The 24,079-nt window shown below is 37.9% G+C and overlaps 1 protein-coding gene across 2 annotated transcripts in view; it reads left to right on the forward strand.

The window, feature by feature from the left end:
- PDIA5 (protein disulfide isomerase family A member 5) overlaps nt 1-24,079 on the forward strand; it is a 281,836-nt gene that overhangs the window by 75,142 nt on the left and 182,615 nt on the right. For both annotated transcript variants that reach the window (XR_011557046.1, XM_070730287.1), the window contains exons 2-3: nt 1,588-1,714; nt 10,652-10,739. Coding sequence is in view for 1 of the 2 variants with exons in the window: in XM_070730287.1 (XP_070586388.1) it covers nt 1,588-1,714; nt 10,652-10,739 (215 nt within the window). In the remaining variant the exon portion in view is untranslated. The remainder of the gene's footprint in view (nt 1-1,587; nt 1,715-10,651; nt 10,740-24,079) is intronic.

Genomic DNA, 24,079 nt, shown 5'->3' on the forward strand with positions numbered 1-24,079 from the left:
TTCTATTGCTGCTTTTTTTATTTCTCTAAATTCTCCCATCGCATTGCTTTTAACTAGTACTGCCATTTCCTTAGTGATTGTCCATTGTATATTTAGCATTCTATTGATATCCTCTTTCACTTTTTGCCAAAATTCCTGCACTATTTTATTATTAATACTGGAAACAGGAATAGTGCATATACGATATACAAAACCCAACCAATATGGCTATTCCTAAAAATTCTGAGTGCCATTATCCATAATCTAGCACAGTGTTTCTTAACCGTGTCAACTTTAACATAAATATAGTTCAGCTCTGAGACATTCCCAGCCAGCATGTTGTCAACATTGAGAAACACTAAGCTAAAGGATGCCCAGACTATAGTTTGACCAAGTAAAAGAAAAATATGCAATGTTTTTAGCCAAGAAAGCATGCTCTATTTGTGGGAGGGAACCTTTAATTTAACAAGCAATCCTTGTTGTTAGAATTACTCAATGAGCATGAGAGAAAATGACTGCCCGCATGGTGTTGGTGGCACATACATTCAAAAAGAGTGTGTATGTGTGTGTCCATTAACAAATTCCCCCCTCCCGCCCGCCATATGTCCTGGTAATGGTAAAGAACGTAGACTCTTAGAACACTGGAGGGTGGGGTCCCATAATCAGCCATAGATCTCCCAAAACCATTTATAGCAGAGAAAAAGTATCTTAGTAGTGCTTTGGCAGCTGAGCTGAGAGAGCTCTGTGATCAACCATAAACTTGTTTCACTGTAGTGACAGAACAGCTGTTAACACATGTAAAGGCTGAACAGCCCAGTTAACACTCATGCTTTCATTAACAGTACAGCTGTGAGAGAGAGAAAAAAAGAATCTTAAACCTAAGAATCGGCAAAGGTTGATCTTCCAGATGCTGATAAACTTGTACCCAGCAGCCCAAGTCAAAATGGGTAATGGCAGAGAAATGATGGCTACCTTACAGAGGTCTAGGTGTAGCAAGTATTTGGTGTACATGAGAATAGCAGTGGGCATGACCTGTGAAAATGGTGAACAATCATTCTGATCAGCACATTCCCTAGTGAATGGGACATTAGTAGTTCTTGGCTTATTTAGGAATCTGTCTCTTAAGCAGACTGATAGATATCTAGTATCTTTAGTATCAGGAATTGAAATTGCAGCAATGAGACATGAAAATAGACATTCAAGAGTCTTTTGTAGCTTTAATGTGTTTCTGTAGTGTTTATCACTTCTTATTTTTCCATTCTTTTGCACTCGCAGTTCAGATTTTCTCTATGCATGAAAGGGCAAAAAACAACTTAGTGCTTGGGTTCATATTAAGACATAATGACATTTATTTGTTTGGGCATAACATATTGTGCAAATACTGCAACTGTGTTTGGCTGAACTGGATTTCTCGTTTATTGTGCACTGAGCCAACAGAAGGAACTGGATTTTTGCTATGCTATACAATTTTCCTCAGGACTTCCTTTACAAAAGAATCCAAAGCAGATGTAGGTGCCCTTTTCTGAGGCTAAGGTTAAAGAATTTGTGTCATAATAATAATAAGACTTCCTTTTGAAATTTACTTTTCTTTTTATCTTGCCACTGCAGGCTATCTTTCCAGCATGTGTGTTACCATCAAAGATATCGCCTCTGATAGAAAAAATTAGTGATCAGAAGGACTTCAAGAAGCTGTTGAGAACACGAAATAATGTGTTGGTGCTATATTCCAAATCTGGTGAGTGTTCTTCATTTTAAAAACATTTTAAGGCTAATTAGTATTTAAACAAACATGCTAAGTGACTGCCTAGATGAGAAGATAAGTAAAATTAGGAAAGTGTTTCAAAATCAAGATTTTGCACAACACTTCTACAGGACCTGCTTTAGAAACTAAAACTTGTGGATAAAATATAGAGTGAGTTTATATCAATAATGAATTCTTCTCTAGTTACTTGATCTGTCTTATAATGCTGTCATGGAAACATGCCCTTATACTATTTCCTGTATTTTATTTTAGGGTGTGTATATATGTTTATTCCAGGCATGTATAAATTCAGTTACTGTGGATTTACCAACCACGTCTGCTGGAAGTTTGTTCCAAGGATCTACTACTTTTCAGTAAAAAAATATTTTCTCATGTTGCTTTTGATCTTTTCCCCAACTACTAACTTCAGATTGTGTCCCCTTGTTCTTGTGTTCACTTTCCTATTAAAAACACTTCCCTCCTGAACCTTATTTAACCCTTTGACATATTTAAATGTTTCGATCATGTCCCCCCTTTCTCTTCTGTCCTCCAGACTATACAGATTGAGTTCATTAAGTCTTTCCTGATACGTTTTATGCTTAAGACCTTCCACCATTCTTGTAGCCCGTCTTTGGACCCGTTCAATTTTGTCAATATCTTTTTGTAGGTGAGGTCTCCAGAACTGAACACAGTATTCCAAATGTGGTCTCACCAGCGCTCTATATAGCGGGATCACAATCTCCCTCTTCCTGCTTGTTATACCTCTGGCTATGCAGCCAAGCATCCTACTTGCTTTTCCTACCGCCTGACCACACTGCTCTCCCATTTTGAGACTGTCAGAAATCACTACCCCTGAATCCTTCTCTTCTGAAGTTTTTGCTAACACAGAACTGCCAATACAATACTCAGATTTAGGATTCCTTTTCCCCAAGTGCATTATTTTACATTTGGAAACATTAAACTGCAGTTTCCATTGCTTTGACCATTTATCTAGTAATGCTAAATCATTTAACATATTACAGACGCCTCCAGGAATATCAACCCTATTGCACATATTTGCAAATAGGCAAATCTTCCCTACCAAACCTTCCCCTATGTCACTCACAAACATATTAAAAAGAATAGGACCCAGAACAGACCCTTGTGGCACACTGCTTGTAACCTGTCTCTGCTCAGAATACTCGCCATTAACAACAACTTTCTGATGTCTACGCTTCAGCCAGCTGCAAATCCACTGAACTATCCAGGGATTAAGTCCAATCTTCACTAATTTATCTATCAGCTCTTTATGTGGAACAGTATGAAAGGCTTTACTGAAGTTCAGATAGGCAATATCCACGGCACCACCTTCATCCAACACCTTTGTGACAAAGTCAAAGAAATCAATGAGATTAGTCTGACATGATTTGCCTTCAGTAAAGCCATGCTGATTTGGGTCCAATAAGTTATTGTTTTTTAGGTGCTGATTTATCCTCTTTTTGAGTAGAGTCTCTATCCAGCATTTTTTTCATTGGCTATAGCCCTTACATCATTGCTAAACCATAGCAGTTTCTTCTTCCTTTTACCTTTAGTTATTTGCCTTACATACAGTCCAGTGGTTTTTAAGATGGCCTTTTTTAATACAGTCCACTGGGTGCTCGCTCCTGCCATTTTATCCCTCCCCTTTAATTCATTATTTAAATATTCCCCCATTGCATTAAAATTTGTTTTTCTGAAATCCAATACTTTGGTTGTATTATAGGATTGCTCACAATCAGTTTTTACATCAAACCACAAACATAGATGGTCAGTGCAACCTAAATTTTCTCCCACCTTAACCTCTGAAACCCAATTCCCATTCATAAAAACTAAATCTAGAATATTCTCTGTTCTAGTCGGTGTCTTAACCAGCTGTGCCAGAGCTGCTCCTGTAAAGGCCTCATCCACATCAGTTACCTGTCACCTTTATCTAGTTTAAATGCCTGTCCAAAAAAGTTCTGAAGTCCTCACCAAGCACCTGGGTACCTCTGTATGATGGATGCAAACCATTCCTCTTAAACAACTCCCTATTAGACCACCTACTGACATCATGACTTACATAGCCAAAACCTTCAGCTTTGCACCACTGCCTTAACCACACATTAAACTCTCTGATACAAGTTGTTTTATCCTCCTGACCACAAACTGGTAACACCTCTGAGAAAGTCACTGAATCAGTTATTCTGCCCAGCTCCTTACTTAGACATTGGAAATCTCTTTTTACTACATTAACATTTCTCTGGGACAAATAATTTGTGCCAAGATGCACTACCACATCAACGTTATTACCTTTACAGCCTTGACAAATTACATCTTATTTTTTAATTGTTATATTTATAGTACTTCTATTTAAAAAATACCTGCACAAAGTATGCACCCAATACAGATAGTTTTTAACATATTTGCAGCTATTTGACATTGAGGCATTTTTCCTATCATTCAGTTTGGTTTTTCCAGGAAGAGATAGTTGCTTTTATTTTATTATTTTAGTTTTAGTTTTTTGCTGTATTTTAACCTGCATTTCCACTATCTAGGTTTATGGTATCAGCTTTATGTGCATACAACAGATATCTGATTGCTTTTCTTCTTAGTTTTTATTCATGTATTTATAATCAAATTTCTAGGTCATCCAATTCCAGTGATAATGCATGGCTTAGCATAAAGAACCAATAAAATTAAAATCAACCCCAAAAGATACTGACATTTGTTCTCCCTAACAGAAGTAGAAACTCATATACACCCCAAGGATTCTAACTAAGAATCTTCGGAGTCTTTGGAGAGGGGTGGCATAGAACTCAAATAAGTAGTTAGTGAGTGAGTGAGTGAGTGAGTGAGTGAGTGAGTGAGTGAGTGAGCGAGAGACAGAAAGAAAGAAAGAAAGAAAAAAAAGAAAAAAAGAAAGAAAAAAAGAAAGAAAAACCTTGGGGACAAAAAAAAATCACATTTAAAGACTCATTAAAAACTTGGTAAGGTGGGAGTCATGCAAATTTTTGAGGGGATTCTGTTCAAGCAGCAGGTGGGGCAACAGAGAAGGCCTCTTTCCTGTGCCTGTGAAATTATTTAATCTTCAAATCCAAGGGAAACCTAATTCTCAATTCTAACAGAAACCATAAGAGACACAAAGTCCCTCAAAATAGAAACATAGAAACATAGAAGTCTGACGGCAGAAAAAGACCTCATGGTCCATCTAGTCTGCCCTTATACTATTTTCTGTATTTTATCTTAGGATGGATATATGTTTATCCCAGGCATGTTTAAATTCAGTTACTGTGGATTTATCTACCATGTCTGCTGGAAGTTTGTTCCAAGGATCTACTACTCTTTCAGTAAAAAAATATTTTCTCATGTTGCTTCTGTTCAAGCAGCAGGTGGGGCAACAGACAAGGCCTCTTTCCTGTGCCTTGGTAGATGAAATTAAAATAATTAGCCCCTGTGCCTATCTGACAAGCAGGTAATACTTGTTTTAATCCTACACAGTTAAGTTGTTTGTTTACGCCTATTTATGCATTTTTATTGTCGTGTGCTTTGCATTATCTGATGCTTCATCAATTCCTATTAACCTCTTGCCTGCTAGCCACCCACCTGCTGTCTCATTCTGTTACTATGAACTTGCTTAAGCTAGCATTGCTTCTGCTTCTGTTTGTTTTCTTCTTCCACCTCTGTCCCCTTTTCGGCAGTGCAGTGTTTCTTCCACTTTTTAAAAATCATCCATAACAGATTGGGAACTGCTCTTGGCAAGATGGTTTGCGTGAACCTGGCCCATTTAGAACACGGGTTAATTACACTTATGTATAGTTGTTATGATGTATACTTGGCAAGAAGATGCATTTCTGCCCATTAGCTCAAAAATTAGACCAAATTTAATGGCCTGGGTGCCTTCTCTTTCACACTTCTTTTTTTTAAAATCAAGGAATAAGAAACTAGCCAAATAATGTGTGCTTTTAACAAATGTATTATGCACTTAGGCTTCCAACTCCAAATCACTATTTTTGAAGGAAAATTGCTTGTGAACTGGGAGTGGGGGAGGGAAGGAAGGGACAACTATACCTGAGCAACTTATTTGAGGGTATTTTCCTGTGACAAATTGGTTTGCAACAAAAAAAAAACATGCAACAATGAAGTTGTTGAAGTACAGTGTTCCCTCGATTTTTGCGGGTTCGAACTTCGCGGAACGTCTATACCACGGTTTTTCAAAAATATTAATTAAAAAATACTTTGTGGTTTTTCCCCCCATACCACAGTATTTCCTACCCGTTGATGTCATATGCCATTGCCAAACTTTCGTCTGCCTTTAAAAAACATTTTTTAAAATAAACTTTAATAAATAAACATGATGAGTAATAATCTAAATGGTTGCCAAGGGAATGGGAAATTGTAATTTAGGGGTTTAAAGTGTTATGGGAAGGCTTGGGATACTGTTCATAGCCAAAAATAGTGTATTTACTTCCGCATCTCTACTTCGTGGAAATTCGACTTTCGCGGGCGGTCTCGGAACGCATCCCCCGCGAAAATCGAGGGAACACTGTATTCAGTTTGGCTGAACTGTAACCTGTTCAGAATGGCTCAGCTGATGTGCTACACCATAACCTGTTTGTTTTGTATGTAAAACAAATGCATTTTCTTTTTCATTAGCATGTTTAAGCAAAACATTGTCAAATGATGTACTAAATTACACAAAAAATGTTTATGCAAATAGAGAAGCTGAGATAGTGAGATGGGAGGTGCCTAAATTTGATGAATAGAAATTATTGAAATATTTATTAGGGAAAGGCAGAGCTTAGAGATGGCTTATAGTCCACCCAGGTTCCCACAAGGAACTATAAACAATTATATTGGTGCTATGAAATAATCAGCTACAAGATAAATGCAGGGGGGGGGGGAGGCAACAATGTCTAGAAAACATATTCAAACATATTCTGAAAAGCTACATAAGTCATTCTGGATACTATCTCTTTTTATGGTCCTTTGGCAGTAGGCAAAAAGGCTGCAAATTGCAAGGAAGAGGGATAAGATTTTTTCTTTTCCTTTTATTCTGAACATATCTGAAGAAGCTCTGCATCTTTGATGTATGCTGCTTTTTGGAGGTTGCTTTTTAAATATGTCACATTAAACTCTTTTAGAAAGAATAAGTGATAACACAGTTGTAGGCATGCTTATGCTGACATTAAATTCACATTATGTCCTATCAAGTTTATTTTCTAATAAATATATTGTTTGGAACAGGATAACGCAAAAACTTCCAGTTTTCCACCTAACATGGTTAGATAACGTTATTTTTTAATCCGTTCATTTGTGAATAAAATTTAAAATTCCTAGATGCTATGAACAAGAAAGACATAAAATGAATTCAAAATAAACTAATGTATTCAGGTAGTTTAAAAGTTAAAAGAATCAGAACTGATACTTTAATTAAGAATGTTTATAAAGCCAATACAATATATTATTCCCAAAGAGGACAAAAAATGGAAATTCTTTTACACAAAGCATACTTCAGTGAACCTGTCAAGTTTGCTAATTTTCTTAGCTGAGATCATTGTTTTTTTCTTTATGTGGTGTAAAACCAACCTAACACTGAAATTTGAATATATGTTGTCTGAGGAAAATCTGCAGCTAATAGGTGGTGATTAACAATCTTCTAGCTCTTTGCCAACCAGTATGTCCTTTGAAAAGGTAGCTTCAGTTTTTCCTGCATGTAACCTGTCATATTTGTATGGCAGTAGTCTTAGCGGCCAAGACGCTGAGCTTGTTGATCAGAAGGTCAGCAATGCTGCATAACAGAGTGAGCTTCTGGTACTTGTTCCAGCTTCTGCCAACCTCAAAAGCACGTAAAAAATGGCGGGAAGGTAACAGTGCTCTTTGCCCCTTTGCTGTTTAGTCTTGCAGGCCACATGGCCATGGTGATGTCTTCAGATAGCGCTGGCTCTTTGGCTTAGAAATGGAGATGAGCATTGCCCCTAGAGGTGGAAACAACTAGAATGCATATGCGGGGGAACATTTACCTTTTAGTCTATGTAAATAACACCTAAAGTTTCCTCCCAGTTCTTTGGAAATACACTGAATTTTTCCCCTTCATAGGGATGTGATTCTAGATCTAAGAAGGTCTGTTGTCGTATGTGTATGGCAGGGATTGTAGACAAAGTCAGGCAAAGTGTGTTGCATCCCCCCTACATTTTAATTTTCATTTCCGATAAGGAATTTTTAGTATCTGTGAACTATATCATCTGTTTCTTTGCTTGCCTGTAGTTATTATTCAACAGCGTACGACTTTAGGAAACATTATAGGAGAAGATAATTTAAACCGTGTAATTACACTTAACTTTTTGGAGGGCTATTTTTCTTCCATGGATATGTTTTAACACTTGACGTTTTTTGTAAATTTAGTTTCTGTTTCTCATCACTGGGCTATGGGGCTCAGATTTCCACAGGACTGCTAAGTCTGGGGAGCTGTCCAACAGGTCAGGCATAAGGTTAGAATAGCATGAGAGCTGTCCAGCTCATGAGTTGTAAACTAAGGAGCTGAGAAGAGCCAGGTATAGCATTAAGTAAATAGCGTCGTAGTTAGTGCTCTTGCTGTTTTGTTCTCTCTTATACAGGTCCCTTGTCTCCGAGTCTTCGGAGAGGGGCGGCATACAAATCTAAGTAATAAATAAATAAATAATAGGTATTGGGTGACACATTTTCCTCACGAGGAGTGTTCAGAGGAGAGAAACACTTAACTTGCCCCCTCCAAATTATGGAGATTTTTAATCTTAGCTTTGGCTCAATCTACTTTGTCTGAACTAAGGGCAGTACAAAGCAACTCAGCCTTATTTTCCAAAGATCTCTTGTCAAGGCTGAAAGCTGTATGTAACCAAATAAATGAAAGAAGAAATCAATGAGCCCAGAGACATGTTTGCATATTCACAAATATGTGGAAAAGCACATATTTTATGTATCTCCACAATTTGTTGCCATAACTGGATTACTGTAAAAAGGATTATAGAAATGGATGATGATGATGATGATGATGATGAATTCCAAATACATAGTTAAAACAGTTAAAGATAAAATAAAAGAGACGGCCCAGACTAAAATCAGCCATAACAATTAAAACACAACACGAAGCCCCACAAACTCATTAACCCAGGCCTGGGAAAAGAGCTCGGTCTTGAGGTTTTCTGGAACCCCAGGAAAGGGAGTTTTTGACAGTGTTTAATTAAGATGGGGAGCACACCAATTGGTCCTAAATGTACTAGGTAGGTGGAAAAAAATGGTGCTAGGCAGTTCTTCAGATAACCAGGTTCTGTGCTGTGAAGGGCTTAAAACATAATGACTATCACCTTGAATTGTACCAGGAAGCAAATCATTGCAGCTTACATCTATCTATCTATCTATCTATCTATCTATCTATCTATCTATCTATCTATCTATCTATCTATCTATCTATCTATCTAACAATTCAATTTTAAACAGTTAAAAACCCTATTTATAAAACCTAACATACATACAGACATACCATGCATAAAATTGTAAAGGCCTAGGGGGAAAGAGCATCTCAGTTCCCCCATGCCTGGCGGCAGAGGTGGGTTTTAAGAAGCTTACGAAAGGCAAGGAGGGTGGGGGCAATTCTAATCTCTAGGGGGAGTTGGTTCCAGAGGGCCAGGGCCACCACAGAGAAGGCTCTTCCCCTGGGTCTCACCAAATGACATTGTTTAGTCGACGAGACCTGGAGAAGGCCAACTCTGTGGGACCACTGGGATTCATGCGGCAGAAGGTGGTCCCGGAGATATTCTGGTTCGATGCCATGAAGGGCTTTATAGGTCATAACCAACACTTTGAATTGTGACCAGAAACTGATCGGCAACCAATGCAGACTAGTGTTGGTGTAACATGGGCATACCTAGGGAAGCCCATGATTGCTCTCGCAGCTGCATTCTGCATGATCTGAAGTTTCCGAACATTCTTCAGAGGTAGCCCCATGTAGAGAGCATTACAGTAGTCGAACCTCGAGGTGATGAGGGCATGAGTGACTGTGAGCAGTGAGTCCTGGTCCAGATAGGGCCGCAACTGGTGCACCAGGCAAACCTGGGCAAACGCCCCCCTCGCCACAGCTGAAAGATGGTTCTCTGTTGTAAGCTGTGGATCGAGGAGGACGCCCAAGTTGCAGACTTTCTCTGAGGGGGTCAATAATTCCCCCCCAGGATTATGGACGGACAGATGGAATTGTCCCTGGGAGGCAAAACCCACAGCCACTCCGAGGCAAAACCCACAGCCATCCACAACCACTCTTCTTGTGGGATGCTAGTTCCAACCCACAAGAAGAGATGTATCAGATAGGATCAACACTCTTTCTCATAAATATCACATTGAGTTATTGTAGGACAGAATGCTGGGTAGAATGGACCTTTTGGTATGATAAAGTGCTGTTTTTACATCTTTACCAATAAAACAACAAAATGAATAACTAGTGAGAAAAAGTATGGACAATAAATAAACCTTTATGGTTCTTCAGTGTAAAAAAGATATATTCAACTTAGATATGTCAAAATATACAGGAACGATAGGAAGAACCATGCAATTAATTCTGTGCACTAAAAATGCTTGGGGTTTGTAGTTTATCCACAGAAACTTTCTGTCAAGCGGCAAGGTCCTTTTGAGATGATTTCAGGAATAATTTGTGAAATGAAACCAACAGTCTTCTATTCAAAAAGGCAGGAAAAATATCTCGCTGAGCATGTTCAAATGCTGTTTCATATCCCAGCTGAAGCAAAAGGTTATGGGTGAAGTTCGTATTATATTTGGAAATATTTATTAGTTTCTAGTGCTCTCTAAAAATTCCAGTTAAAAGACAAAATGTTTTATGGAAGTATTCTGCCAAGTTGTGTTTAGATGCTTATGATTTTTAAAGTAAATATATTCTTTTCTTTCTCCCAGCGGTAGCTGCTGACAGTTCGCTCAGGTTATTATCTGATGTAGCCCAAGCTGTGAAAGGCCGTGGTACTGTAACATGGATAGATTGCGGGTAGGTAATATAATGTCTTTCATTTTCCCATCTACTGAAAACTGTTATGTCTAAACTAAAGTTTTTATATTGTTATGTGAATTCCCCAGACTTACCCACTAATCTTTGACAATTGTATTCAGCATCATCTGCAGGGATGTCAAAAAACCCCCAACTGTATTGTGGTTGCCAAAAACAATGAAGGTGACGTCACAGTAACAAAGAGTCTTGTATTAGAATGTCATATCTACCATCTTGACATTATAACCTCTAACCCCATCCACCCACTCCCGTGCCACAGATTACATTTACATGTGGACTGCTAACATGGGAGAATTTAAGAGCCACTTTGGATCAGACTTAAGTGGCTAATCAGAGACCTATGAGAATAAATTCAGTGTAGCTTTAAGTTGCAGTAATGTTTATTATCATCCACATTCTATGCCTGAGACAAAATTATTCTGAACATGAAGTGTGAGAGTGGGATTTACTGTTAAATGCTTGTCTGGGGAACTTCACTACTTTTTGTTATTAAATACCTTCATGTAAGTGCTGACTGAGAAGTTTTGAGGTTTTGGAGTTGGGCCATCATCAATAGGTGAAAACGTATTTCTACTTAAAATCTTGTAAGACTGTGGTGATGGAAGACCAGAGCTTGGCAATTCCAGTGGACTGCTTAGATCAGCTCAATTAAGATTCAATCCAGTTAAAGGAGAGATCAGTACTTTATATCACATATATAGAGCCTCGGTGGTGCAGTGGTTAGAGTGCAGTACTGCAAGCTACTTCTGCTGATTACCGGCTGCCAGCAGTAGGCTCAAGGTTGATTTAGCCTTCCATCCTTCCTGGGTCAGTAAAAAGAGGACCCAGATTGTTGGGGGCAATATGCTTACTTTCTGTAAACCGCTTAGAGAAGGCTGTAAAGCACGGTGAAGCATTATATAAGACTAAATGCTAATGCTATTGCTATAACAAGATGTCAAAGAGAGTTGAACTTTCCCTGAAGAATCAGGTATATAGCTTGGATGTTCTTAAAGCAGGACTACAATTTTGGAGTTTAACACATTTAACCTTTGAATGGTGTGCTGGGGGTTACGGTGAAAATGTAATTTTCATTCAAATTCAAATTGATTTAACTTACAATTCTTTGTCACGTATTATAACTTGGGAGCAACTGTTGATTGCATGCAAATCATAAGAAGATCCAGGAAATTAAAGACAAGCCCCAATTCCTACCACCCTAGCAGTTCAAATGCATGGAAATGCAAGTAGATAAATAGGTACCACTTTGGTGGGCAGGTAACAGTACTCCATGACACAGATGCGGAAATGTCTTTGAACAGCGTTGGCTCAATGGCTTTGAAACAGAGATGAGCACCGCCTCCTATAGTTTGCAAACACTAACAGAGTAATATCCTCAGGGACTCCTCTTTTTTTGTTTTTTAACCTGGAGATTAAGACTATGTCTGTCTATGTATCTTTGAATCCCTTAATTTCATCCTTGGAAACTCTTCATGAATCAATTGTTTCCCTAATTTCTAAATCTAGTAGTATAGCAATGAAGATTTTTCAGGATGGAGGGAGGTTTCCAATATCTGAAAAGCTCTATTTCCCTGGAATGTTCTCCCCTGTTTCTAATTATTCAGTGCCACCTAATAACTATTCTGATCTCCCAGACAATGTTGTGCATTTTAAATACTTTAAATACTTATTTAATTACATATTTAATGTAATAGTTGTTTTAGTTCTGCTAAGGCCTTTTAACTTTTATGCCTGGAGATGCTTTTAATCTTGATATTTGTATTCCTTTGAGTTAATACGTTAGATTTTTAAAATTGTTTTATTAGTTAACATTGTGCTATGCACTATAGAAAATAATTTATTTTAAGAGACATTAAATAAATTAAATGAAAATTAACCTTTGTCCAAATGACATTAAATGGGAAGTATTTGGCAGGTTCTCTGTGATCTGTGCTCATTGCAGCTTTTGAGGTTTTGTGCCGCTAATCAAATGTCATTGCATGCCCTTCAGCAAAATCACTGTCTTATATTTCTACTTGTAACCTGAGGATAAAATCTTCAGAGGAGATGTAGCTGGATCTCAGAAACTACTACTATTCTTCCAGAAGAAATCAAATGGACTGAGTTTGCTTCTGCTATTGGCTGCTTTGCAGGATCCGTCCTAGTATATAAAAACAACGTCCCAATTAAATGGGAGTCTGCCTGTCTCTCTGTCTCTCTGTCCATCCATCTGTCTCTCTCGCTCTCCCCTCTCTTCTTCCCTCCCTCCCTCTCTCTTTGCGTTAGAGTTGATTTCCTATTGGAAACAATTTCCCACAATACTGTTCAATGGAAAGCTCTGTGCTCAGATTTGTTCTGTGTGTTTGTGTGTGTGTGTGTGTGCATAAATCTCCCAGCATAATCTCCCACAAATTGGATTTCTTCATTCAGCCTGTTGAAGACTATAGAAACTTCTGGATGGGCTTCCCCTGCCCCACCCCCATACTGTTCTTACAAAATTGCTTCCGAGAGATTTCTTCCATTGCAAGCTCACCCTGTAAACTCCACGGTAGATTACACAGACGTTTGAGGGGGAAGGGTATTTTTTGTGAAAGCTTGAGTTGTTTGACAAATATTGACAAGAAGCAGTTTGTTTGGCAGCTGTGTTCTCTGCAGCTCATGATTTTTATTTTTATTTTTTTATTTTTTTATTTCTGATCTTTTCATAGTACGGTATTGAAAAAGGTTTCTGAAAGGAAGAAAAAAGCCTGTCCTGGAATGTGGGTGTTGGCAAGACTGTCAGGCGTGCTGTGCTGGGGCTTTGGCTTCCTGCTCTTCCTGCAGCGATAACAGCTTTGCCTTTTAAGGAATTGGCCATATTTTGTTTCTTACAGTTAATATTCTGCCTGAGAGGAAAGCAATATTGCAACTCCTACTTATCAGATTTCATTATTCCCGTTCCCCTCATACTTGATCCTAGCATTCTTCAATAATCTATTGTTACATTCCTACTACTTGGTTATTGTTACTAAACATCAGTAAGCGGTCATTAATTTTGCGTTTTTCGGGTTTGGGTTTTTTTTTACAAATTTCTCCTTCTGCCCTTTCTCAAAGTAGGACAATTCCTCTGCCCGTTCCTTCCTTGAATTATTTAAGTGTGGTCAGTGCAGGGCTGATCAACTAGATGGCAACAGTTAATGGACTGACTAATCTAAAAAAAAAAAGTGAAGGGAGAAAACTAAGAAAGGGAGAAAACTAAGAAAGCAGGTTATAAGCTCTATTGGGAAGTTAAAGAGAAAATCTCAAATGATGGCAGTGATAAATCTTTTCAATATTTCCAAAAGCTTAGAGTGGGGTGGCCCTGAAGTGACTAGGAACCTACTTCAATTCTGCAGACTCTTTAATGCATGACCTGCTACATAATTTTTTTTTCTTTTAACGCTTTTCTCTCGAATAAACAGTTGGAAAGTTAAAGTCTTGTCATGTTATGCTTCACTTGGAACGCAGGCAACGAGAAAGCACTGTAAACGTGACTGCTGAACCAATAATCAATGTCTTCTGTCACAAAAATAATGAGGTTATCTCCTCTTGGAAATTACACGATGAGCGCTTTCCAAAATGTCTTTTATTTGACTTTGTATGAATAGATTTGTCCAGATTGCATGAGATTTGGGAGATAAGAAACTGAGATTGTGGCTAATTTTATTTATTTATTTTTTGCATCTACAATGTCATAGGATAACCCTGGAAAACCATTTTACCATTCTTTTTTCTGGAGTAGGCAATGGCTGTATTCGTAAAACAATTCAGGTGGTCGTCATTTTAATGACCATTCTGAAGTTATAATGGCACTCAAAGCCAGAGCTGCAAATGCTGCAACAATGGTGCCCACACATGCCTGCCCAAAATGTGGCAGAACATTTCATGCCCATATAGGTCTTACCAGCCACCTGCAGACACATTGTGCGCCCCCTCCTCAAGAAGCCCTCCCTGGACCCAGCAGTACTTAACAACTATCGTCCAGTCTCCAACCTTCCCTTCATGGGGAAGGTTGTCGAGAAGGTGGTGGCACTCCAGCTCCAGCGGTCCTTGGAAGAAGCCGATTATCTAGGTCCCCAGCAGTCGGGCTTCAGGCCCGGTTACAGCACGGAAACCGCTTTGGTCGCGTTGATGGATGATCTCTGGCGGGCCCGGGACAGGGGTTTATCCTCTATCCTGGTGCTCCTCGATCTCTCAGCGGCTTTCGATACCATCGACCATGGTATCCTTCTGCACCGGTTGGAGGGGTTGGGGGTGGGAGGCACTGTGCTTCAGTGGTTCTCCTCCTACCTCTCTGGCCGGTCGCAGTCGGTGTTAGTGGGGGGTCAGAGGTCGGCTCCGAGGTCTCTCCCTTGTGGGGTGCCTCAGGGGTCGGTCCTCTCCCCCCTGCTATTCAACATCTACATGAAACCGCTGGGTGAGATCATCCAAGGACATGGGGTGAGGTATCATCAATATGCCGATGATACCCAGCTTTACATCTCCACCCCATGCCCAGTCAACGAAGCGGTGGAAGTGATGTGCCGGTGCCTGGAGGCTGTTGGGGCCTGGATGGGTGTCAACAGACTCAAGCTCAACCCGGATAAGACGGAGTGGCTGTGGGTTTTGCCTCCCAAGGACAATCCCATCTGTCCGTCCATTACCCTGGGGGGGGAATCACTGACCCCCTCAGAGAGGGTCCGCAACTTGGGCGTCCTCCTCGATCCACAGCTCACATTAGAGAACCACCTTTCAGCTGTGGCGAGGGGGGCGTTTGCCCAGGTTCGCCTGGTGCACCAGTTGCGGCCCTATCTGGACCGGGACCGGGACTCATTACTCACAGTCACTCATGCCCTCATCACCTCGAGGTTCGACTACTGTAATGCTCTCTACATGGGGCTACCTTTGAAAAGTGTTCGGAAACTTCAGATCGTGCAGAATGCAGCTGCGAGAGCAGTCATGGGCTTACCCAGGTATGCCCATGTTTCACCATCACTCCGCAGTCTGCATTGGCTGCCGATCAGTTTCCGGTCACAATTCAAAGTGTTGGTTATGACCTTTAAAGCCCTTCATGGCACTGGACCAGAATATCTCCGAGACCGCCTTCTGCCGCACGAATCCCAGCGACCGATTCGGTCCCACAGAGTGGGCCTCCTCCGGGTCCCGTCAACTAAACAATGCCGGTTGGCGGGCCCCAGGGGGAGAGCCTTCTCTGTGGCGGCACCGGCCCTCTGGAACCAACTCCCCCCGGAGATCAGAACTGCCCCTACTCTTCCTGCCTTCCGTAAACTCCTCAAAACCCACCTTTGCCGTCAGGCATGGGGAAACTAAACATCTCCCCCTGGGCATGTTGAAGTTATATATGGTATGCCTGTATGTGTGTATGTTAGTATAGGGGATTTTCTTAAACTTATAATATTTTAATCAATTGGATTGTATTGGATTGTTTTTCACTTGTTGTGAGCCGCCCCGAGTCTTCGGAGAGGGGCGGCATACAAATCCAAATAATAAATAAATAAATAAATTGTGGACAGCCCACAAAATGTTAGATGTCAAGGTCCTCTTCAAACACAATGGACGAAGATCATTATAATGGCACTCGAATGATATTTATAATTGGACCTCACGCTTATGATGATTACAGCAGTCTCCCGGTCATATGATTACAATCCAGGCAACGGGCCCACAATTACAATGTCACAAGTTACCAAGGTCATGTGATTGCTGTTTGTGACTATAATCTAGATTTTTAAATATTAGATTTGTTACTATGTACTGTTCTTCACCATTGTTGTGAGACGCCCCGAGTCGGCGGAGAGGGGCAGCATATAAATACAATAAATATAATGTAATATAATCTGTCACATTGTGACTCCAGTGACCAAAGTTACTGGGGAAGCCATCAGGAAGTCACAAATGGCAACCACATGACATCACACTTAACAGTAGCATTTAATTTGTATACAGGTAGTCTTCAATTTACAACCACAACTGAGCCCAAAATTTATATTGTTAAGTGAGAAATTTGTTAAGTGAATTTTGCCCCATTTTATTACCTTTCTTTTCAATTTGTTAAGTGAATCATTGCAGTTATTAAATTAATAACACAGTTTTTAAATTAATCTGATATCCCCTTTGACTTTGCTTGTCAGATGATCACAAAAGGGGATCTCATGGCCCTGGGAAACTGCACCCGTTATAAATATGAATAGTTGCCAAGCATCCAAATCATTTGACTATGGGGATGCTGTAATGATCATATGAGTGAAAAATGGTCATAAGCCAGTTTTTTCAATGACGTTGTAACTTTGGTCACTAACCTGATTGCCAATGGGAAAAGTAATGCTAGACATTCTGGGTAAAATAAATGGCAGTTTGTGATATTTCATTTTACTTGGAGGTGGGGTTGGAGGCATTCCCTTTTTTTTTAATGGGATTTTTTTTTACCACCACCCCCACATACCTCCATACAATACAATAAACCTTCCATTTTCAATAAAATAAAATAGTACAATATAATGTTAGCACATCATATAGAATCACACTTCTTTTTCCACTGTGCCATTTTCATTTTGTCATTTGGATAACTCAGTTTTCTTCTAATTGAATTAATTATTGATGTTCCTTCATGTATAAGAAAAAAGCAGTATCTCCAACATCTTCAACGATAATCATTAAGCTGTAGTGCCTTTCTCCTCTTAATACATTTTCTAAATACAACTAAAAACCCTTGCTTAAATTGTCTATAATTGAAACTATTAACAAAGACAAAGAAAATATAAGAATATAAATAATTCACATTTCCCCCTCTCCCTCTTGATGGTGCCACATCTATTTGCTAATTTTAAGGTTAAAATTTTCCCCTAAACATTTAACTTTCAGCCAATTTACAATTGTAAGTTCATGTTCACACAATTTAATTCAATATTTATCACTTTTATATATTTTCTATATTTAATCCAAACTCAATTGACGTTCAACTTATTCACAATAAATTTATTTGCTTTTAACAACATTTAATAATCTTCAATTGTGCTCTAAATTCATACTTATATTTTTAAAAAAACAAAAACAAAATCTTGAACGAAATCATTAAATCAACAATTCTTTATAATTCATGCATCTAATTCTTATCAAAATTAGTTTGTTTCTTCTATATAAATTCCATTATTATATATTTTAATATAATCATACAAATTAATATTTATATTACTACTACTAATCCACTCCAATATATATATATAATAAAAAGAAAAATCTATTTATAAATAATCAAGGTACAATCATCCCTTTTCAAATTGCCATCTCTCTTGTCTAATCTCAAATACTTACTTTCTTATCCTTTTAAAACCCTTTAATTCCTTTTCCTTTTCCTCTTTTTCCTTTTTCATCACCAAATGAACAATCTTTGCCAAATTTTTAATTTCAAATTTAATTTCTATTTTAGTCTGCCAACTCCGGTGTATCTGATCACCTCTTTTCCATTTTTTATTAGTGCTTCTCCTCATATCATCATGACATAGAGTCTCAACCCTTTCATTAGTCAAGACATTTTCAAATTCTTTTATCCTTCCCCCCTCCTTTTCCTCTTCTTCCATCTTACTAGTTATCACGACACAATCTGAATGATCAATCATATGTCTTTTAATCTGTCCAGTTTGAATTGGTCCATTTTGAATCACTTCATTATTTTTATCTTCATAATTTTCTGTAGGCTGCTCAGTCTGTTCATCTTTCTTGTTTTTATCTCCATCTCTTCCTGTAAGTGCCTCCATCTGATAGTATTCATCTTGATCTGGAACTTCTTGTAGATATTTTTTTGTACTTTCGATTTTAGAATCAAGGCCATTTCTCAATGCCTTCATTCCTTCATGCTTCTATCATTATATAGATCTGTTATTTCTTGACTTTCCATCTCTTCTTTATTTTCAAGAAGACTTTATGCAGCTGTCTAGTAGAAATTTCAACACCTTAAAAGCCTAAAAATAAAAGCCACTTCTTCTTTTTATAGTTTTTCTTTAGAGTTCATATAAAGTTCAAAGTAAAATAATTTCTCCTTTTTCTTCTCTATCGCTTTTACATAAACAGCCTGCTTATTGAATCAAGGTCACATCTGCTAAAACAAAAAATTCCAGCCAATAGCCTCTCCAGTCAGCTTTCAGCAGTAGATGTCAATACCACACAATCTCCCAATTCTTTTAGTTTTCTTTCCTTTAAATTCTTTAAATTCAAATATAATTGAAACTTTAGGTTTTAAATCAGTTTTTTCTTCAAATTTCTTAGTCCACAGATGGTTCTTTAGTTAGCTTTTCAAGTCCGTTTAATATAAATTGAACACTTCCAATAATAGGACAGCCACTGTCCCCACCTTTCTCCAAAACCCCCCAATCCTTAAAAATGTTTTTATTCCGGCATAAAAGCTCACCCTCTCTCCAAAAGCACTTCTTCTCACCAACCTCCAGCACAAAACTTACTTTTCCTTTCTTCCCGAATAATTCTCCTTGTTTATTTTAATCATTTTGTTACGCAGTCGCCACGGCATGTGCGACTGAAGCTGCTTCACACTGCTGCCAGTGGAGACTCCAGGCCATCCCTCCATGGGGTATGGAGCCCCAAAAATGGACGGGTGACTAAGTACCGTTTGGGAGGCATTTCTTTGAGGTCCAGTGGATGGCCCACAACTCAACTGCTCAGTTGCAAACTACTTTCAGTAATGGTATGCCTTTGATTTCCAGCTGTCAAAATAATAATAATAATAATAATAATAATAATAATAATAATAATAATAATTTATTAGATTTGTATGCTGTCCCTATCCGCTTCTGGGCTTTAAAGAAAGTTGCAATGCTTGTAGTCTCCTTTTGAAATTCTAATAAACTGAAAGTTGATTGACAACTTTGAGAAATGGGAAGTTGGGCCAAATACCTCCTTTATTCTGTTACTGTTTTTTAACAGATTTTTGAAAGAAGACTATAGTGTCAATAGGCTAGAGGAGACGTCTCGAAACATGACAATTTTATGACCTGCAGATTTCAACTCCCAGAATTCCCTAGCCCGCATGGCCAGCTAAGGAGTTCTAGGAGTTTAAATCCAGAAATCTTAAAGTTGCCAAGTTTGGAGACCCTTGGCATAAAGCTATGGCCTATTTGGGAAACTATCTTTCTATTCCTAAGGAAAGTGAAGACATTTACAATAAATAAATAAAAATAAATAAATAAAATTCAAACTAATCATTCATGAGCTTTTTTGTACTGCCTGGAGAAATGTTTTGAATGCTATGGATGGCAGACTGTCCAGGCTACAAAAAACCCCCTGCGTGCAAGACTTTTAATGTCAAGTGCCCAGGGGCACTTAATGTTGGTTGAACAATATGCTCTCATGCGTAAAAGTGAAGTCAGTGGCAGAGCAGCAAATTGGGCCTTTTTTCAACAGTGATGCCCTTCCTTCTTTCCACTAGGGAGAGATTAAAAGGGGCTGTTGCTTTCTCTGGGTTTTGCCATCTTTTTTAAAATTTCAATCAGGCTTTTATGCCCGATAATGAACTTGATCTCTCTTTTTCTGATTCTGTTTTGTTTCATAGCAAGTGGTTGTCGGCACTTCTAGAAAAAGCAATAAAATATAAGCCTCATAAAGTGTAACCAGTGTTACTGGATGGTGATCTGCCTTTTCATCCCTTCCCATATTTGAGATGTGCAGATTTTAGTTGGTGATACTGAAATAGCATGGCATTATTAAGTTCATTTGAGGTAAAAATGAACTTGATGAACTTTCCTCCCCTCCCCTAGAGAAATGTTAAAGAAATGCATGTTTAAAAGTAGCCACTTTCCTCCTTTCCCTTCTCCACAATGCCAGAGGGAGAATTTTGCATAATTAAGACAAAGTAGGTTCCATTTAAAAAAGAAAAGGCCCACAATGGATGTGACAGATACACTTTCATTTTTCTGCGGTTTCCTCATATTTTAATTAGAGGACTCTTGTCCAGGGATCTGATGTAGAATGATTAGCAGAACAGATGTTGGCATTTTAATAACTTCTGATGAGATTCAAGATATCTACTGTTTGCAGCTTGTCAATTTTGAGAAAGATGGGTATATTTTGCTCAAAACTGACAAGATCTTATGCATCAAATTAATATTATGAGCCAAAGGCTAAATATTAGGGCTGGCAGTATAATTACTGTAATAATTGCAATTCCAAACTTTTTATGTCTTTTACGCTCTCTACGTATATGTGTGTAATAAAGAACCAAAATGACCCAGATGTTGTGTTGTAATTATTGAAAGCTTTTCTTTTATACAATCCCAGTTAGTAAACAGTTAGTAAAAATCCATAAAATCAAGCAAGAAAATCTGTTAAATTCATTCAGATCAATCTGTTCCTATCTTCATTTGCACTTCTTTCCAATTTATGGAAAGGGTTTTTTTATTTCTTATGTTTTGGCATAATTGTAATGCTTTTGTTTTGGGAAACTTGTTTTAGTAAGACCTCCATAATGAAGGTTGTATACAAAAAATATTCTACAAACTCCTGGAAGGTTTTTAAACCATGCTATTACAACATGTTTGCTTTCCAGCCATTGAAGATGGTAAAGACCATTTTATATAAATGAATCATTTTTTCTGATTAATCTAAAGCTTGAGTTGTGTGTTCATTGTACAACTAGTCTTCAAGTTAAAACTGCAGTTGAGCCTGGTATTCTGTTGCAAGTCATGGCAGCCATTAAGCAGGTCAACACATGACCACACCCAATTTTATGATCTGTTTTTGCAGTGGGCGTTAAATGAACACCATGATCTTTAAGTCAACCTGTTTTCACTAGAAGTAAATGCCAAAAATCGAAGTGGCATAACTGTGAGACACTGCTAACTTTAAATGAGAGTCAGTTTCCGTGCGCTCAAAATGCAATCGTCACGCAGTGTTCCCTCTAATTTTTCTTTGGGGTGAGCGTAAAAGTATAGTGTCTGAGCGGCAGTCCCTTCGGGACTGGGCGGCACTCTTTCCCTCTCACTCTTTCCCTCTCGGCTTCTGGGCAGGTTTGAAAAACTCTGAGTTGATGATGATTTTTAAGTGAGCCATTGCTCACTGCTCAGCTTAGAGGGAACTATACAATCGTGTAAGTCCAGGGGTGCTTGTGGCTGTTGGAACTTTGAAAATGGATTGTGATGTAAGAAATGAGCCTGAGGGAGGGTTGAAGTGCATCATCAGTCTCAAGTCCCTTCGTGCCCACAAAAAGATCTAAGTCCAGCCTATTGATGTTGTTTACTGCCAATTTGCCTAGCCCAGGGGTAGGTAAAGTTGTCTCTTCTATGATTTGTGGACTTCAACTCCCAGAATTCCTAAGCCAATCATGCTAGCTCAGGAATTCTGGGAGTTGAAGTCCACATGTCATAGAAGAGCCAACTTTGCCTACCCCTGGCTTAGAGTGTTAATACTTCAGATTCTTGTTTAGAAGTAGCACAGAATAAACGTGCAATCATTTGGACAACTCTGGTTCCTGACTTCTTCCGCTTCACATATAAGTAGCCTTGGGGAGGTCCTTCATAACTTTGAATGGTTTATTATTATTATTATTATTATTATTATTATTATTATTATTATTTATTAGACTTGTAGGCCGCCCTTCTCCGAAGACTCGAACTGACTAAGCTAGTACTAAATACTAAGTAGTAATCTAGTACTACTTGTTTAAGTTGAATTAATAAAATATTGTTTTAATTTTTTATAAAAATATCTTTCTAGGGGAAGAGCCATATTAGTCTATGGTAGTAAACTATCAGAATGGTAGCAGCTTTTCTGACTAACGAAATTTATTAAAAGGCAAGTGTCTTTTTAAAAGAATTACCAAGCTACTCTCTATAGAAGCACATCTGGCTTCTGAAGTCTGTTTTTCTTTGCATTTTGTACAGAACATTTACCCGTCCTGAAAGTTTCTAGGGACAAGTTTGTGGACAGAAATAGCACATACTTTTTAGCTTCAGCAGCACAGTTAGATAACAAAAAACATTAAATCATGTAACTAAATCAGGTAAAATACACATCACAATAAAATGTAACTGATTTGATTTCCACAACCAGGGCAAAGATGGTAAAGCATTTAAACCTAGTGGCAGAAAAGGCCATACAATGATATCTCTATTATTAATATTTTTTTATGGTAGTCTAACTCTATCCCTTGGATTTCCTTCATGTCTTACATATAAATACTAATGAGGCCCAGACATTCTGAGCTTCAAAGCCCTAAAAATTTCAGCCAGATGCTGCTGTCTGTGAATTATAATTAACCCACTTTCAGATTCATACAAAATTGAACTGGTAAGTTGTAACTTGTGTTAGTTATGGATAGGACTGATTTTAAATAGTGAAAAAATATTTGCTCCTCTTTGTACTACTTATTTGAAACTGTGGATGACATGGCTTAGGACCAATGAATAAATCACCTTTTTTTAAAAAAAGATTCTGTTTGCACAAAATATTATTCCCAAAAACATTGCTTAGTTAAGGAAATGTTCACTTAGCAATGTAAAAAAAAAGGTAATTCATTGAGGAAGTATACTTAAACTCAATCTGATAATAGAGAATGGAGCAAAATCTTTTACTAATGAATGCATTGAGAAATATTTGTGAACAGTGGACTCAGAAGTTAGTTATAAAGATCCCTTCTAATGATAGATTAAGCAATGTTATGGAAGAGAAATAGGTTTGCTGGACAAGACTGAAGTTGATTCAAATATGCACTTAAAATGACAGACTAGATAGAAGAATGATGTGGAAAACTATAAAATATTTCATACTTAGATTAAATTTACTGATGTTTTGATAACTAGAAAGGTCTTACAAATAATAGATTAGATGTTATCAGAAACTCTGTGAGAGGAGATAAGGAGAAAATGAAAAGAAACCAACTGTTGGGACACTATTTGAAGGGATTAAAGATCATTTGTTTGGCGTAAGGCCAAGGAATATAAGATTGGTGTATTTGACCAAGGTTAAAATAGCTAAATTGCTATTTCTTAAAAATTTTAAAGGATTTTTCTGACAAGAATTGGTAATAGTGTATTAAGATTTTGTTTATACCTAAGAATTATAAAGGAAAGAGTTCAATTGCTTTTATTTTAAATTCATTTCATTAAGGTTAAAACAGTAATGTTACCTTTATTTAACTTAATACTGACTAGATTTGAATGATTATAGATATAATAATAAACGTAAAAGAATGAATTCATGGTTTTATTAAATCACATTTATAATAGATGGGTGGTTATTTCTGGTAGCCCCTAATTGACTTTTGCTAATTGGGATGGATGATGAGGTTTTAAAAATATGTTTATAGAGAATGAGGTAAA

Source organism: Erythrolamprus reginae, chromosome 1 (assembly GCF_031021105.1).
Source record: "Erythrolamprus reginae isolate rEryReg1 chromosome 1, rEryReg1.hap1, whole genome shotgun sequence".
Lineage (NCBI taxonomy): Eukaryota > Metazoa > Chordata > Lepidosauria > Squamata > Dipsadidae > Erythrolamprus > Erythrolamprus reginae.